Source organism: Telmatherina bonti (assembly GCF_933228915.1).
Source record: "Telmatherina bonti genome assembly, chromosome: 15".
Lineage (NCBI taxonomy): Eukaryota > Metazoa > Chordata > Actinopteri > Atheriniformes > Telmatherinidae > Telmatherina > Telmatherina bonti.
The window spans coordinates 2,123,815-2,141,213 of record NC_136613.1 but is presented as its reverse complement, the minus strand read 5'-3'; the positions used below and the strand labels follow the sequence as shown (position 1 = coordinate 2,141,213).

Genomic DNA, 17,399 nt, shown 5'->3' with positions numbered 1-17,399 from the left:
CAGAAAGACAGATGGACAGATGGACAGAAGGAGCATAGAAGGACAGTTGGACAGAAGGACAGATGGACAAATAAAGCATAGATGGACAGATAGACAAATGAAGCATAGAATGACATTGCAGAGGGACTGAAGGACAGGATGACAGTTGGACAGATGGACAGAGGGACAAATGGAGCATAGGAGGACAGTTGGACAGTTGGGTAGAAGGAATCTTGGACAGAGGGACAGAATGACAGATGGACAAATGAAGCACAGAAGGACAGACGGACGGATGGACAAATAAAGCAAAGGAGGACAGTTGGAAAGAAGGACAGATGGAAAGATGGACAGATGGACAAATGAAGCATAGAAGGACAGATGGACAAATGGACAGTTCGACAGGAGGACAGATGGACAGAAGGACGGATGGACAAATGAAGCATAGAGGGACAAATGGACAGATGGAAAGAAGGACAAATGAAGCATAGAAGGACAGATGCACAGAACGACAGATGGACAAATGAAGCATAGAAGGACAGATGGACAGAACGACAGATGGACAAATGAAGTATAAAAGGACAGATGGACAGAACGACAGATGGACAAATGAAGCATAAAAGGACAGATGGACAAATGGACAGTTTGACAGAAGGACAGATAGACAAATGAAGCATAGAAGGACAAATGGACAGAGGGACAGATGGACAGAGGGATAGTTGGACAGTAGGACAAATGAGGCATAGAAGGACAAATGGGCAGACGGACAGAATGACAAATGAAGCATCGAAGGACAGATGTAGCATAAAAGGACAGTTGGACAGAAAGACAGATGGACAGGAGGACAAATGAAGCTCAGAAGGACAGATGGACAGATGGAGCATAAAAGGACAGTTTGACAGATGGACAGAAGGACAGATGAACAAATGAAGCATAGAAGGACAGTTGGAAAGAAGGACAGATGGAAAGAAAGACAGATGGGGCATAAAAGGACAGAGGGACCTAAGGACTGATGGACAGATGGACAAATGAAGCATAGAAGGACAGATGGACAGATGGACAGAAGGACAAATGAAGCATAGAAGGACAGATGGAAAGTTGGATAGAAGGACAGTTGGACAGAGGGACAGATGGACAAATGGACAAATGGACAGTTGGACAGATGGACAGACAGTGGATAGAAGGACAGATGGAGGATAGATAGACAGATAGAGGATAGATGGACAGATGGAGGATAGAAGGACAGTTGGACAGAAGGACAGATGGACAAATGAAGCATAGAATGACAGATGGACAGATGGAGCATAAAAGGACAGTTGGACACAAGGACAGAAGGACAAATGAAGCATAGCAGGACAGATGGACAGAGGGACAGAAGGACAGATGAACAGATGGACAGTTGGATAGAAGGAATCTTGGGCAGAGGAACAGAATGACAGATGGACAAATGGACAGTTCCGCAGAAGGACAGATGGACAGAAAGACTGATGGACAAACGAAGCACAGAAGGACAGACGGACGGATGGACAGAAGGACAAATGAAGCATAGCAGGACAGATGGACAGAGGGACAGAAGGACAGATGGACAGAAGGACAAATGAAGCATAGAAGGAGAGATTGACAGAAGGACAGATGGACAGTAGGACAAATGAAGTATAAAAGGATAGATGGACAGAAGGACAGATGGACAGAAAGACTGATGGACAAACGAAGCACAGAAGGACAGATGGACGGATGGACAGAAGGACAAATGAAGCATAGAAGGAGAGATTGACAGAAGGACAGATGGACAGTTGTCATGATTTGGGTTTTTCCCTTTGCTTTGTTTTCAGGGTTCCTGTTTTATTTTGTAGTTTTCCTGTTTAGTTCCCTCGGTTCTTGTTTAGCTTCATTGATTTCCTGTTATTGAGTTCACCTGGTTTCATTTTGTTAATTACTTCACCTGTCTCATTGTGTTCTGTGTATTTATACCCCTCAGTTTTTGTCTTGTGTTGCTGGTTCATTTGTTGGTTTCGCCTTCACTTTGTCATGGATTAAAATTATGTCTGATTTCTGCATACTGGCTTCCCGACTCCTGCATTTGGGTCCACATCCCTACAGCCACCGTGACATAATGAACCAGCCACCCAGGACCCAGCAGGAGAGGAGAAAAAGACACTCCAGGCGCCATAAGCAGAAACCACCAGAGACCATGACATGTGACAAACTGGTGGGTATTTTGTTTGGGCCTGGACCAGTTCCTGAGCTGGTGGAGAGGGAAGTCCGGTCGCGGTTCTGGGGAACCAGACTGGCTATCAAGCCACCAGCTCTACGGTCCACGTCTCCGGCGCTGCAGGCTCCCACGCCAGCGCCCAAGTCCACGTCTCCGGCGCTGCAGGCTCCCACGCCAGCACCCAGAACCCGTCCGGCGCTGCAGGCTCTCACACCAGCGCCCAGAACCCGTCCGGCGCTGCAGGCTCCCACGCCAGCGCCCAGAACCCGTCCGGCGCTGCAGGCTCCCACGCCAGCGCCCGGGTCCACATCTCCGGCGCTGCAGGCTCCCACGCCAGCGCCCAGGTCCACGTCTCCGGCGCTGCAGGCTCCCACGCCAGCGCCCAGAGCTCGTCCACCTCCCTTGCTCCATGTTCCCAAGGGGGTCCCAGGACGGGACGCTCCTCCCTTGCTCCATGTTCCCGAGGGGGTCCCAGGACGGGACGCTCCTCCCTTGCTCCATGTTCCCGAGGGGGTCCCAGGACGGGACGCTCCTCCCTTGACCCATGTTCCCGAGGGGGTCCCAGGACGAGACGCCCCTCCTCTGTCCCGAGTTCCCGAGGGGGTCCCAGGACGAGACGCCCCTCCTCTGTCCCGAGTTCCCGAGGGGGTCCCAGGTTGGGACGCTCCTCCTCTGTCCCGAGTTCCCGAGGGGGTCCCAGGTTGGGACGCTCCTCTTTTGTCCCGAGTTCCCGAGGGGGTCCCAGGTTGGGACGCTCCTCTTTTGTCCCGAGTTCCCGAGGGGGTCCCAGGTTGGGACGCTCCTCTTTTGTCCCGAGTTCCCGAGGGGGTCCCAGGTTGGGACGCTCCTCTTTTGTCCCGAGTTCCCGAGGGGGTCCCAGGTTGGGACGCTCCTCTTTTGTCCCGAGTTCCCGAGGGGGTCCCAGGTTGGGACGCTCCTCTTTTGTCCCGAGTTCCCGAGGGGGTCCCAGGTTGGGACGCTCCTCTTTTGTCCCGAGTTCCCGAGGGGGTCCCAGGTTGGGACGCTCCTCTTTTGTCCCGAGTTCCCGAGGGGGTCCCAGGTTGCGACGCTCCTCTTTTGTCCCGAGTTCCCGAGGGGGTCCCAGGTTGGGACGCTCCTCCCTTGCTCCATGTTCCCGAGGGGGTCCCAGGACGGGACGCTCCTCCCTTGCTCCATGTTCCCGAGGGGGTCCCAGGACGGGACGCTCCTCCCTTGCTCCATGTTCCCGAGGGGGTCCCAGGACGGGACGCTCCTCCCTTGACCCATGTTCCCGAGGGGGTCCCAGGACGGGACGCTCCTCCCTTGACCCATGTTCCCGAGGGGGTCCCAGGACGGGACGCTCCTCCTCTGTCCCGAGTTCCCGAGGGGGTCCCAGGACGGGACGCTCCTCCTCTGTCCCGAGTTCCCGAGGGGGTCCCAGGACGGGACGCTCCTCCTCTGTCCCGAGTTCCCGAGGGGGTCCCAGGACGGGACACTCCTCCTCTGTCCCGAGTTCCCGAGGGGGTCCCAGGTTGGGATCCTCCTCCACCGGCCCCAGCGCCAGCCCCTGTGTCCGAGGAGGAGGTCGCTCCTTCTCCTCTGTCTCCAGTGTCCGGCGAGGAGGTCGCTCCTTCTCCCCCGTCTCCAGTGTCCGGCGAGGAGGTCGCTCCTCCTCCCCCGTCTCCAGTGTCCGGCGAGGAGGTCGCTCCTTCTCCCCCGCCTCCAGTGTCCGGCGAGGAGGTCGCTCCTTCTCCTCCGCCTCCAGTGTCCAACGTGAGGGATCCAGAGCCGAGGCTGCCCCCGTCGTCTGGGCCTCCCGGCCGTCCTCCAGAGCCGAGGCTGCCCCCGTCGTCTGGGCCTCCCGGCCGTCCTCCAGAGCCGAGGCTGCCCCCGTCGTCTGGGCCTCCCGGCCGTCCTCCAGAGCCGAGGCTGCCCCCGTCGTCTGGGCCTCCCGGCCGTCCTCCAGAGCCGAGGCTGCCCCAGACTGTTTCCTGAGCTGGGCCGTTTGGACTCTTCCCCTGGACTTGTGCCCCTGGACTTTGTTTTTTCCCTTGGTCCCTCCTCCGGGCCCCCTCCTCCCACCCGTCTCTGGACTTTGAACTTTTTGGGCCGTCCGGTGGCCGGCCCTTGTGGGGAGGGTACTGTCATGATTTGGGTTTTTCCCTTTGCTTTGTTTTCAGGGTTCCTGTTTTATTTTGTAGTTTTCCTGTTTAGTTCCCTCGGTTCTTGTTTAGCTTCATTGATTTCCTGTTATTGAGTTCACCTGGTTTCATTTTGTTAATTACTTCACCTGTCTCATTGTGTTCTGTGTATTTATACCCCTCAGTTTTTGTCTTGTGTTGCTGGTTCATTTGTTGGTTTCGCCTTCACTTTGTCATGGATTAAAATTATGTCTGATTTCTGCATACTGGCTTCCCGACTCCTGCATTTGGGTCCACATCCCTACAGCCACCGTGACAACAGTAGGACAAATGAAGTATAAAAGGATAGATGGACAGAAGGACAGATGGAGCATAGCAAGACAGTTGGACAGAAAGACAGATGGACAAATGAAGCATAAAAGGACAGAGGGAGAGAAGGACAGATGGATAGATGGACAGAAGGACAAATGAAGAATAGAAGGACAGATGGAAAGAAGCACAACTGAAGCACAGAAGGACAGATGGACAAATGAAGCATAGAAGGACAGATGGATAGACGGACAGAAGGACAAATAAAGCATAGAAGGACAGATAGACAGAAGGACAGATGGACAAATGAAACATAGAAGGACAGATGGACAGAAGGACAGATGGGAAAAAAGGACAGTTTGACAGATGGACAGAAGGACAGATGGACAAATGAAGCATAGAAGGACAAATGGACAGAGGGACAGAATGACAAATGAAGCATAGAATGACAAATGAAGCATAGAATGACAGATGGAGCATAAAAGGACAGTTGGACAGATGGACAGAAGGACAGATGGACAGATGGAGCATAAAAGGAATGTTTGACAGATGGACAGAAGGAGCATAAAAGGACAGAGGGACCTAAGGACTGATGGACAGATGGACAAATGAGGCATAGAAGTACAGATGGACAGACAGAGGATAGAAGGACAGATGGAGGATAGATAGACAGATAGAGGATAGATGGACAGTTGGACAGAAGGACAGATGGACAGATGGACAGTTGGACAGATGGACAAATGGAGCATAGAAGGACAGATAGACAGTTGGAAAGAAGGGCAGATAGGCAGAGGGACAGATAGACAGATGGACAAATGGAGCATAGATGGACAGATGGACAGATGGAGCATAAAAGGACAGATGAACAGTTGGACAGAAGGACAGTTGGACAGATGAACAAATGAAGCCTAGAAGGACAGATGGACAGAAGGACAATGAAGCATAGAAGGACATATGGAAAGTTGGATAGAAGGACAGTTGGACAGAGGGACAGATGGACAAATGGACAGTTGGACAGAAGGACAGATGGACAAATGGAGCATAGAAGGACAGATAGACAGTTGGAAAGAAGGGCAGATAGGCAGAGGGACAGATAGACAGATGGACAAATGGAGCATAGATGGACAGATGGACAGATGGAGCATAAAAGGACAGATGAACAGTTGGACAGAAGGACAGTTGGACAGATGAACAAATGAAGCCTAGAAGGACAGATGGACAGAAGGACAATGAAGCATAGAAGGACAGAGGGACAGAGGGACAGAAGGACAGATCGACAAATGGACAGAAGGACAGAAGGATAGATGGACAGAAGGACAGATGGACAAATGGACAGAAGGATAGATGGACAGATGGGCAAATGGACAAAGGGACAAGTGGACAAATGGACAGTAGGACAGATGGACAAATGAAGCATAGAAGAACAAATGGACAGGGGGACAGATGGACAGAAGGACAAATGAAGCATAGAAAGACAGTTGGGAATAAGGAAAGATGGACAGAAGGACAGATGGATAAATGAAGCATAGAATGACAGATGGACAGAAGGACAGTTGGACAGATGGACAAATGGAGCATAGAAGGACAGTTGGACAGAAGGACAAATCAAGCATAGAAGGACAGATGGACAGAAGGACAAATGAAGCATAGAAGCACAGGACAGTTGGACAGATGGACAGAAGGACAAATGAAGCATAGAAGGACAGTTGGACAGATGGACAGATGGACAGAAGGACAAATGAAGCATAGAAGGACAGGTGGACCAATGGACAGAAGGATAGATGGGCAAATGGACAGAAGGACAAGTGGACAGATGGGCAAATGGACAGAAGGACAGATGGACCAAGTTTCACCAGAGACACAGTGGATCGGAACATTCTGCAGTTCCACCATCTACAGGGCAGAATATCAGCCGTGTTTGCTTCAGGTTCTGGACACTTCCTCGTACAGATCCATCACCTGCATACGTCATAGTGGCACCAAGTTCTGTCCCAGTTCAAAGGCTCCTTCCAATCCTCCCAGTCTGCACTTCGTTTGGCTCCAGATTAGCTTGGAACGAAGGATTCATTGCGCGGCTGATGGATGAGAAAAAGCAGCGGAACCCAGCAGACATGTTGGTACGGCAGCAGGGCTGAAGCTCTCTCCCAACCCAGGCTATGCACACAGCTGATATTTCAGCCATCAGGATAAAAACATCCATCTTCCAGCAGCTTCCTGGTTTTTAGATCCCAGGCGGCCTGACAGATACTCTCCAACATCTGTTTAGCCAAGTGAAACCAGCAGCTGTCGTTTCCTCTTCCTGTGACTGATATCTGCCATGAGATCCATATCATGTTGGTTTTATCTCTTCATCACCTCACAGCCTCATGATTCCTCCATCGTCTAAAAATAAAGCCAAAGCTGGATGCAGTCCAGATCATGAGATCTATCCTGGACCTAGCAGCAACACTTAAACACTCATACAGAAGGGATGTGTCTGTCACTGATCTGACAGGTAGTCCTGAGGAAGAGGACGAATCGGTACCGGAAGATCCCGATGAAGAGGGCGAGGCGGTACCGGAAGGTCCCGAGGAAGAGGACGAGGCGGTACCGGAAGGTCCTGATGAAGAGGGCGAGGCGGTACCAGAAGGTCCCAATGAAGAGGGCGAGGCGGTACCGGAAGGTCCCGATGAAGAGGGCGAGGCGGTACCGGAAGGTCCCGAGGAAGAGGACGAGGCGGTACCGGAAGGTCCTGATGAAGAGGGCGAGGCGGTACCAGAAGGTCCCAATGAAGAGGGCGAGGCGGTACCGGAAGGTCCCGATGAAGAGGGCGAGGCGGTACCGGAAGGTCCCAATGAAGAGGGCGAGCCGACACTGGAAGGTCCCGATGAAGAGGACGAGGCGGTACCGGAAGGTCCCGATGAAGAGGGCGAGGCGGTACCGGAAGGTCCCGATGAAGAGGGCGAGGCGGTACCGGAAGGTCCCGATGAAGAGGGCGAGCCGATACCGGAAGGTCCCGATGGAGAGGGCGAGCCGATACCGGAAGGTCCCGATGAAGAGGGCGAGCCGATACCGGAAGGTCCCGATGAAGAGGGCGAGCCGGTACCGGAAGGTCCCGATGAAGAGGGCGAGCCGATACCAGAAGGTCCTGAGGAAGAGGGCGAGCCGGTACCGGATGGTCCCGATGAAGAGGGCGAGCAGATACCGGAAGGTCCTGAGGAAGAGGGCGAGCCGGTACCGGATGGTCCCGATGAAGAGGACGAGGTGGTACCGGAAGGTCCCGATGAAGAGGGCGAGGCGGTACCGGAAGGTCCCAATGAAGAGGGCGAGCCGACACTGGAAGGTCCCGATGAAGAGGACGAGGCGGTACCGGAAGGTCCCGATGAAGAGGGCGAGGCGGTACCGGAAGGTCCCGATGAAGAGGGCGAGGCGGTACCGGAAGGTCCCGATGAAGAGGGCGAGCCAATACCGGAAGGTCCCGATGGAGAGGGCGAGCCGATACCGGAAGGTCCCGATGAAGAGGGCGAGCCGATACCGGAAGGTCCCGAGGAAGAGGGCGAGCCGGTACCGGAAGGTCCCGATGAAGAGGGCGAGCCGATACCAGAAGGTCCTGAGGAAGAGGGCGAGCCGGTACCGGATGGTCCCGATGAAGAGGGCGAGCAGATACCGGAAGGTCCTGAGGAAGAGGGCGAGCCGGTACCGGATGGTCCCGATGAAGAGGACGAGGTGGTACCGGAAGGTCCCGAGGAAGAGGACGAGGTGGTACCGGAAGGTCCCGAGGAAGAAGACTAGTTAGTACCAGACCTAGTACCTGTTCTGTATGAGTCATCTGTACAGCAGTAAAGAACAGAAGAAGGTAAACATGTCTCCAGCAGGATCTGGTCTACGTTGATTTTATCTGGAATTTCCCTTTAAGCTCCCCTAAGGTGTCTGTGTGTTTTGTTGCAGATCAATGCAGGATGGAGGGCGGATGAAAGGAGGATGAAAGGGGGATGAATGGAAGATGAAAGGAGGATGAATGGAGGGAGGGGTGCACATGTTCAGAAAGAATCTCACGTTTCAAAGACTGCAGTCACTGAGAAGCACAAAGAGACGTCTGCGTGGGACTTTATTTTGGTGCAAAGCACTTAGGACAACTATGTTGTTTTTTTAAATTTTATATAAATAAAGTTGAGTTACAACCTCCACCCAAAGATAATGCTAAGCTATGCTAACACTTCCTGGATGTGCTTCAACCATGGACTGTATAAAAGATGGGCGGAGCCTCTAACGTCACCGGTAGGTATCTAAAGAGTCAAATTGAAGTTCATTCGGTGGTTCCTACAGTCACCATCTCATCACGTGTCTCATCACTCCAAGAAAATACAAAAATGACCAAGGAGGTGGAGCTGAGAGTGTTGGTGTGAATGACTGACATCTATCAAACTCCAAGCTACTTGGAGCTAAAAGCTAACTGAGCTAACAGGGTAGGCGGGTTGTAGCTCAGGTTCCCTGCTCGCCAACTAAAAACCACGGTTGTGCAATACTCCGGATATCAGTTACCTGTCAATCAAAAGACACGCCCCTAAATATGCCAAATTTCAAGATGAAATTAAAACAGGGAAGTAAGAAAAAAATTCACTCCCCCCACAGTTGTCATGAAGGTAAACCTGACCTTTTAAACCTATAATGTTTTTTTCTACCAGCCTGTAAACATGTTTATTCCTGCTGTAAACGTGTATTCCTGCTGTAAACATGTTTATTTCTGCTGTGAAGTTGGTCGTTTTAACACAAGAATCTATGGGGATTTGTTCTACCTTCACTTTTATCTGACGGAGGTTGCTGCCTGGGCGGAACACTTCCTGGATGTGATTGATCCTGGATCTAATCTTGGATCAGCTGATCTGGAACATCTGATGGACTTTCTGATCCTTCATCAGACATGAACCTGCTTCAGCATCACTTTAACTGTACATCCATCCATCCATTCTCAGCCACTTATTGGGGTCAGGTTGCGGGGGCCCATACTTCACCCCTCCCCAGCCACATTTGCCAACTCTGATGGGGGAGGAGGGAGAGATCCCGAGGCGTTCCCAGGCCAGCCGAGAGATATAATCCCTCCAGCGTGTCCTGGGTCTTCCCCAGGTTCTCCGCCCAGAGGGACATGCCTGGAACACCTCACCAGGGAGGTCCAGGAGGCATCCTGACCAGATGCCCGAGCCACCTCAACTGGTTCCTCTCAATGCGGAGGAGCAGCGGCTCTACTCTGATCTCCTCCCGTCTGTCCATCTCGCCCTCCATCCTTCCCTCACTCGTGAACAAGACCCTGAGATATTTAAACTCCTCCACTTGAGGCAGGACCTGACCCCCGACCTGGAGAGGGCAATCCGCCCTATTCCGGCTGAGGACCATGGTCTCAGATTTGGAGGTGCTGATTCTCATCCCAGCCGCTTCACACTCGGCCACGAATCGCTCAAGTGAGAGCTGGAGATCACGACCAGATGAAGCCAACAGGACCACGTCATCTGCAAAAAGCAGGGACCCAATCCTGAGGCCACCAAGTCGGATCCCCTCAACACCTCGGCTGCGCCTAGAAATTCTGTCCATATAAGTTATGAACAGAATCGGTGATAAAGGGCAGCCTTGGTGGAGTCCAACCCTCACTGGAAACGAATCCGACTTACTACCGGCAATGTGGACCAAGCTCTGACACCTGTCGTACAGGGACCGGACAGCCCGTACAAGGGGGTACCGGTACCCCATACTCCCGGAGTACCCCCCACAGGAGCCCCCGGGGGACACGGTGGAACGCCTTCTCCAGGTCCACAAAACACATGTAGACTGGTTGGACAAACTCCCATGCCCCCTCCAGGACCCCAAAGAGGGTATAGAGCTGGTCCACTGTTCCACGACCAGGATGAAAACCACACTGCTCCTCCTCAATCCGGGATTCGACTATCCGGCGGACCCTCCTCTCCAGGACCCCTGAATAGACCTTACCAGGGAGGCTGAGGAGTGTGATTCCCCTGTAATTGGAACACACCCTCCAGTCCCCCTTCTTAAAAAGGGGGACCACCACCCCAGTCTGCCAATCCAGCGGTACTGCCCCCGATGTCCACGCAATGCTCCAGAGGCGTGTCAGCCAGGACAGCATCCAGAGCCTTAAGGAACTCCGGGCGGATCTCATCCACCCCCGGGGCCTTGCCGCCAAGGAGCTTTTTGACCACCTCAGCGACTTCAACCCCAGAGATAGGAGAGTCCACCCCTGAGTCCCCCAGCTCTGCTTCCTCATCAGAAGACATGTTGGTAGGATTGAGGAGGTCTTCGAAGTATTCCTTCCACCGACCCACAACGTCCCAAGTTGAGGTCAGCAGCTCCCCACCTCCACTGTACACAGTATTGATGGAGCACTGCTTCCCCCTCCTGAGCCGCCGGATGGTGGACCAGAATCGCCTCGAAGTCGTCCGGAAGTCTTTCTCCATGGCCTCGCCGAACTCCTCCCATGCCCGAGTTTTTGCCTTGGCGACAGCCGAAGCTGCCTGTCGGTACCCATCAGCTGCCTCCAGAGTCCCACAGGCCAAGAAGGCCCGATAGGACTCCTTCATCTTGACGGCATCCCTCACTGCTGGTGTCCACCAACGAGTCCTGGGATTACCGCCACGACAGGCACCAACGACCTTACAGCCACAGCTCCGGCCGGCCGCCTCAGCAATAGAGGCACGGAACACAGCCCATTCGGACTCAATGTCCCCCGCCTCACTCGGGACATGGTTGAAGCTCTGCTGAAGGTGGGAGTTGAAGCTTGCTCTGACGGGGGACTCAGCCAGACGTTCCCAGCAGACCCTCACAACACGTTTGGGCCTGCCAGATCTGACCGGCCTCCTCCCCCACCATCTGAGCCAACTCACCACCAGGTGGTGATCAGCTGAAGCTCCGCCCCCCTCTTCACCCGACTGTCCAAGGCATGTGGCCGCAGGTCCGACGATATGACTACAAAATCCATCATGGAACTGCGGCCCAGGGAAACCTGATGCCAGGTGTACATATGGACACTCTTATGTTGGAACATGGTGTTCGTTATGGACAATCCATGACGAGCACAGAAGTCCAATAACAAAACACCATTTGGGTTCAGAGGGGGGGGGGACCATGCCTCCCAATCACTCCCCTCCAGGTCTCACTGTCATTGCCCACGTGAGCGTTGAAGTCCCCCAGCAGAACAATGGAGTCCCCAGAAGGAGCACCCTCCAGCACTCCCTCCAAGGACTCCAGAAAGGGTGGGTACTCTGAACTGCTGTTCGGTGCATAAGCACAGACAACAGTCAGGACCCGTCCCCCCACCCGGAGGCGGAGGGAAACTACCCTTTCATCCACCGGGGTAAACCCCAACGTGCAGGCACCAAGCTGGGGGCTGATGAGAATGCCCACACCTGCTCGGCGCCTCTCACCATGAGCAACTCCAGAGTGGAAGAAGGTCCAGCCCCTCTCGAGGGTTCTGGTTCCAGAGCCCAAGCCATGCGTCGAGGTGAGTCCAACTATATCTAGCCGGAACCGCTCAACCTTGCGCACAAGCTCAGGCTCCTTCCCCACCAGAGAGGTGACGTTCCACGTCCCTAGAGCCAGCTTCTGCAGCCGGGGATCGGACCGCCAGACGCTCACTCTTGTGCCCCATCCTCATGCCTGGCTCCAGAGAGGGCCCTGGTGACCCGCATCTAGGCAAGGGAATCCTTCTGCCAATGGTCGTCATCGTCATCATGGGGGTCGCTGATCACTTTAACTGGAAGTTTCTAATTGTTTCATTCTGCTTGAGATGACTCAGAGCCGAACGATGCAGAATCTGACGAGAAGATCCAGTAGTCCTACCTGTGCAGGGTCTCCAGGTGTGTCCTTGGACCGCCAGCATTAACCAGGTGAGCAGCAGGGGGCAACACACCAACATCCCACCTGTAGACCGTCAGCCTGTGGATTCAATTCCTGCTTTAGTCACACAGCATTGTTCTGAGAAACAAATGATACAGAGAGGTGCTGCGTCAGGACCACATGAGATCCTCCTCCTTCTCAGCAGGTACCATCAGGATGTCATCTAAGACCACCGAGTCAGATGGTGGTCTCATCCTGGGCAGGATGACATCTATGCTCTGCTATCAGTGTACTCGCTGCTGTTTCATCACAAATATGAGACTAAACTTTCTTTATGACCTCATAGCCAATCAGCTACATGTTCTCGCCCCTGCTTGTGCATGACGGTTGTAACCAGATGATTCCACCAGGGGGCGTGTCAGAGACCTCAGACCAGGTAGACATCCTGAATTTATAGAATGGAAACAAAACCATGGAGATGATAGAGGAGATCAGTGATTGTTTCATTTAGAGATCCCAGTACCATCACATTTGGACTGAACAGACCCTGAAGCAGAACACCTAAGGCCCGTTGGGATGGATGGCATCGGTCTACCGCCTAACTTCATGGTCAGATGACACCTTCATGTGTCAGCAGGGCTGTAAAAGCTGAGCCGGATGACAACTGCGAGAATGGAATATCTCTCGACGTTTGACTTAATGCGGATTGAAATGTGCTGCGTGTTCGCGCTTCATGTGTTTAATTTCATATACACACCAAGAAGTCCTTCTATTGATGAAGATGTAAAATTGTCGTCTGTGTGTTACATTGACAGAACGTCTCCAGTTCTGCTCCATACTGAAGTGTAACAGTGTGTAGGATGTGATGTGTTGCTGTCCAGGCAGCCTGGACATCCATCCATCCATCCATCCATCCATCCATCCATCTGTCCGTCCGTTTATCCATCCTTTCATCCATCTATCCATCCGTCTGTCCATCCATCCTTCCATCCATCCATTTATCCATCCACCCAAGGACGTTTTCCTTTCTGAGGATGGTAATGTGTTGCTGTGACAGGTCTGGTCTGGATTCGGTCCTGGTTTTAGGTTGTTTTTAGGACTTTCAGGGATCATTGAATTGTAGAAAACTATCATGTTCATTAAAATGTTTCAGTCCAGATCTCCTAACCAGGTCCCTTCACCCAGAAACACTGTCAAGAACTTCAGGAACATTTTCCATCTTTCTTGACTAAACTAAATATTTTAAACTGATGAAAAAAATTCTAACCTGTTTCTTCTTCTTTGGAAGGAATCTCTGCGTCCTCTAAAAGTCTAGATCATCTTTCATCTTTACGTCCTTGTAGACAAACAGAACAAAGTTACGTCCACATTTATTCCCAAACAGGTTTTTGTACACATGAAAAATCTGTGATGATCTGAGACGATCAGCTGGTCTCCTCACCTGTCCTTCATTTCAGGTTTCAGTCCTGATCATCATCGGCTGTCGACTGCAGGCGAGAGAGTGTTTACCTGTACAGAGCCAAGCTCGCTTGCCTGCAGGTATATACAAGAGTGGGAGGAGCTGGAAAGGGAGAGAGGGAGAAAGAGAGAGGAGGAGGGTTACTTTGTCACATGAAAAACATCTGAAGAACAACACGAGGATTTTGTGTTTAACTGAAGTGACTGAACCGAGTTCTGATCCAGTTCTGATCTAGTTCTCTATGTCTGATCCATCTGGAGGATCTCCCACAGTTTTGCTGGATTCTCCTAGTCCTGCTGGTCTCTGTTGATGTCACATCACCACCGTGGAAACCACAGCAGAACCTCATGTGGACTCAGAACCACTAGCACTGGTCCCGGTTTTCAGACATATTCTGGTTCTGAAGTGGACGGATCAGAGCTGTTTCAGGAACAGTTTCTGTTCTCAAATTTTCCTCTGTGATCTCTGTGATGAAATGGTTAAATCCCATTAATCCCAGTTAAAACTGAACCTGGGTCCAGTTCCACAGAACTTCCATCCCTTCAGTCATGTTAATAAAAATCTACTGGTTCTGATGGAAGTTTCCCTTGCTGGTTCTGGTCCAGTCCAGTGTTTTCCCTTGCTCTGTCAGAATATAATGACCACAGCTCTGAACTGGACTGATGTGGATCAGATGATGTACCAGTCCCACCGGACAGGTTCTAAATACCTTTGTTGTCAACTGGAACAATGTAAATAAAGTTGAATTGAAATGAAAAGAACAGATGTGGACTTAGAAACAGGAAAGTGTTTATTGTGTGAATGGCTTCCCAGCATTCAGACAGGACAGTTCTGTCCTGAGCGTCCCCGTGTCCCTCGTGATGCCGCGACGGTGGAAAGGACTTCAGGGGGTTCGCAGAGGCACAGTAAGCGCACTGCCGGCTATTCGCCCCCTAACTGGCTGCTTTTTTTTATCTCCTCTAGAATCGCAAAAAACCGAAACGTCGTAGTAAAGAATCGCCAAGGCAAACAATTACATTTAGAAAAAACTCAAAAATCACTAAAACATTTTTATGCTCTAATGAGCACAGCTTATGAGACGTGAGAACATGGCTTTTCAGGAGTTTTGGTATAGAAATATTTAGCTAAGGTAATGGAAGAACTTTTTCACATTTACATGTCCCTACATGTGACGTAGAGGATCATGTGACCAGTTGAGTTCCGGTAAAGATGACGCCGTATGGAACAAATGACAATGCAATGAATTAGAAAAAGGAGCTCAGATCATTCTTGTGAAACCAAAAATCGCGTAAAATCTTGTCAGCTAGACGACATTTTACGTGAACTAAGGAAAAGCCTGCAAACTGCAAACTTACACATATACCTTTTATTTAGTGAAAAACGGGAACGCAGTGACTGTCAGAAGGGGTGAGGGGGTGAGGCTGCCGTCATGGCAACTCGAGCAGCTGCAGGGTGACCTTTCACCCAATCCCTGCAACTGTTTTCATTCTGATCATTGGTTTCTTTCCTACCTCTCCTCCTGTCCTTTCCTGTGTGGTCGCTTTCTCCTCATCTTCAACCAGCACATTTAAACCATTTTGATCTTTTCTGATCCACCTTTAGCCTTTTTTCACTATAAAATCCAGTTTGTGCCTCATGCGTTTTCATATGAACACATTCATACCCACCTCCCATGGGCTCACCATCTGCGGGAGGAGCCGTAGGGGTCGGGTGCAGTGTGAGCTGGGCGGCAGCAAGAGGCGGGGACCCTGGCGGTCCGATCCCCGGCTGCAGAAGCTGGCTCTAGGGACGTGGAACGTCACCTCTCTGGTGGGGAAGGAGCCTGAGCTTGTGCGCAAGGTTGAGTGGTTCCGGCTAGATATAGTTGGACTCACCTCGACGCATGGCTTGGACTCTGGAACCAGAACCCTCGAGAGGGGCTGGACTTTCTTCCACTCTGGAGTTGCTCATGGTGAGAGGCGCCGAGCAGGTGTGGGCATTCTCATCAGCCCCCAGCTTGGTGCCTGCACGTTGGGGTTTACCCCGGTGGATGAAAGGGTAGTTTCCCTCCGCCTCCGGGTGGGGGGACGGGTCCTGACTGTTGTCTGTGCTTATGCACCGAACAGCAGTTCAGAGTACCCACCCTTTCTGGGGTCCTTGGAGGGAGTGCTGGAGGGTGCTCCTTCTGGGGACTCCATTGTTCTGCTGGGGGACTTCAACGCTCACGTGGGCAATGACAGTGAGACATGGAGGGGAGTGATTGGGAGGCATGGTCCCCCCCCCTCTGAACCCAAATGGTGTTTTGTTATTGGACTTCTGTGCTCATCATGGATTGTCCATAACGAACACCATGTTCCAGCATAAGAGTGTCCATATGTACACCTGGCATCAGGATTCCCTGGGCCGCAGTTCCATGATGGATTTTGTAGTCATATCGTCGGACCTGCGGCCACATGCCTTGGACACTCGGGTGAAGAGGGGGGCGGAGCTTCAACTGATCACCACCTGGTGGTGAGTTGGCTCAGATGGTGGGGGAGGAGGCCGGTCAGATCTGGCAGGCCCAAACGCCGGATAGTCGAATCTCGGATTGAGGAGGAGCAGTGTGGTTTTCGTCCTGGTCGTGGAACAGTGGACCAGCTCTATCCCCTCTTTGGGGTCCTGGAGGGGGCATGGGAGTTCGCCCAACCAGTCTACATGTGCTTTGTGGTATTGGAGAAGGCGTTCGACCGTGTCCCCCGGGGGCTCCTGTGGGGGGTACCGGACCCCCTTGTACGAGCTGTCCGGTCCCTGTACGACAGGTGTCAGAGCTTGGTCTGCATTGCCGGTAGTAAGTCGGATCCGTTTCCAGTGAGGGTTGGACTCCGCCAAGGCTGCGCTTTATCACCGATTCTGTTCATAACTTATATGGACAGAATTTCTAGGTGCAGCCGAGGTGTTGAGGGGATCCGGCTTGGTGGCCTCAGGATTGGGTCCCTGCTTTTTGCAGATGACGTGGTCCTGTTGGCTTCATCTGGTCGTGATCTCCAGCTCTCGCTTGAGCGATTCGCGGCCGAGTGTGAAGCGGCTGGGATGAGAATCAGCACCTCCAAATCTGAGACCATGGTCCTCAGCCGGAATAGGGTGGATTGCCCTCTCCGGGTCGGGAGTCAGGTCCTGCCTCAAGTGGAGGAGTTTAAATATCTCGGGGTCTTGTTCACGAGTGAGGGAAGGATGGAGCGTGAGATGGACAGACGGATCGGTGCGGCGTCTGCAGTAATGCGGACTCTGCGCCGGTCTGTCGTGGTGAAGAAGGAGCTGAGCCAGAAGGCGAAGCTCTCGATTTACCAGTCGATCTACGTTCCTACCCTCACCTATGGTCATGAGCTGTGGGTCGTGACCGAAAGAACCAGATCTCGTATACAGGCGGCTGAAATGAGTTTCCTCCGCAGGGTGGCCGGGCTCTCCCTTAGAGATAGGGTGAGGAGCTCGGTCATCCGGGAGGAGATCAGAGTAGAGCCGCTGCTCCTCCGCATCGAGAGGAACCAGT

The 17,399-nt window shown here is 52.5% G+C and overlaps 1 protein-coding gene across 1 annotated transcript in view; it reads right to left on the bottom strand.

The window, feature by feature from the left end:
* Positions 1–12,514, bottom strand: part of tspeara (thrombospondin-type laminin G domain and EAR repeats a) — a gene marked incomplete at both ends in the record, with an annotated part of 289,634 nt that extends 277,120 nt beyond the window's left edge. Inside the window, one exon of the mRNA XM_079254282.1 lies at positions 12,439–12,514. Within this exon, the coding sequence (XP_079110408.1) occupies positions 12,439–12,514 (76 nt within the window). The remainder of the gene's footprint in view (positions 1–12,438) is intronic.
* Between the last annotated feature and the right edge of the window lie 4,885 nt (positions 12,515–17,399).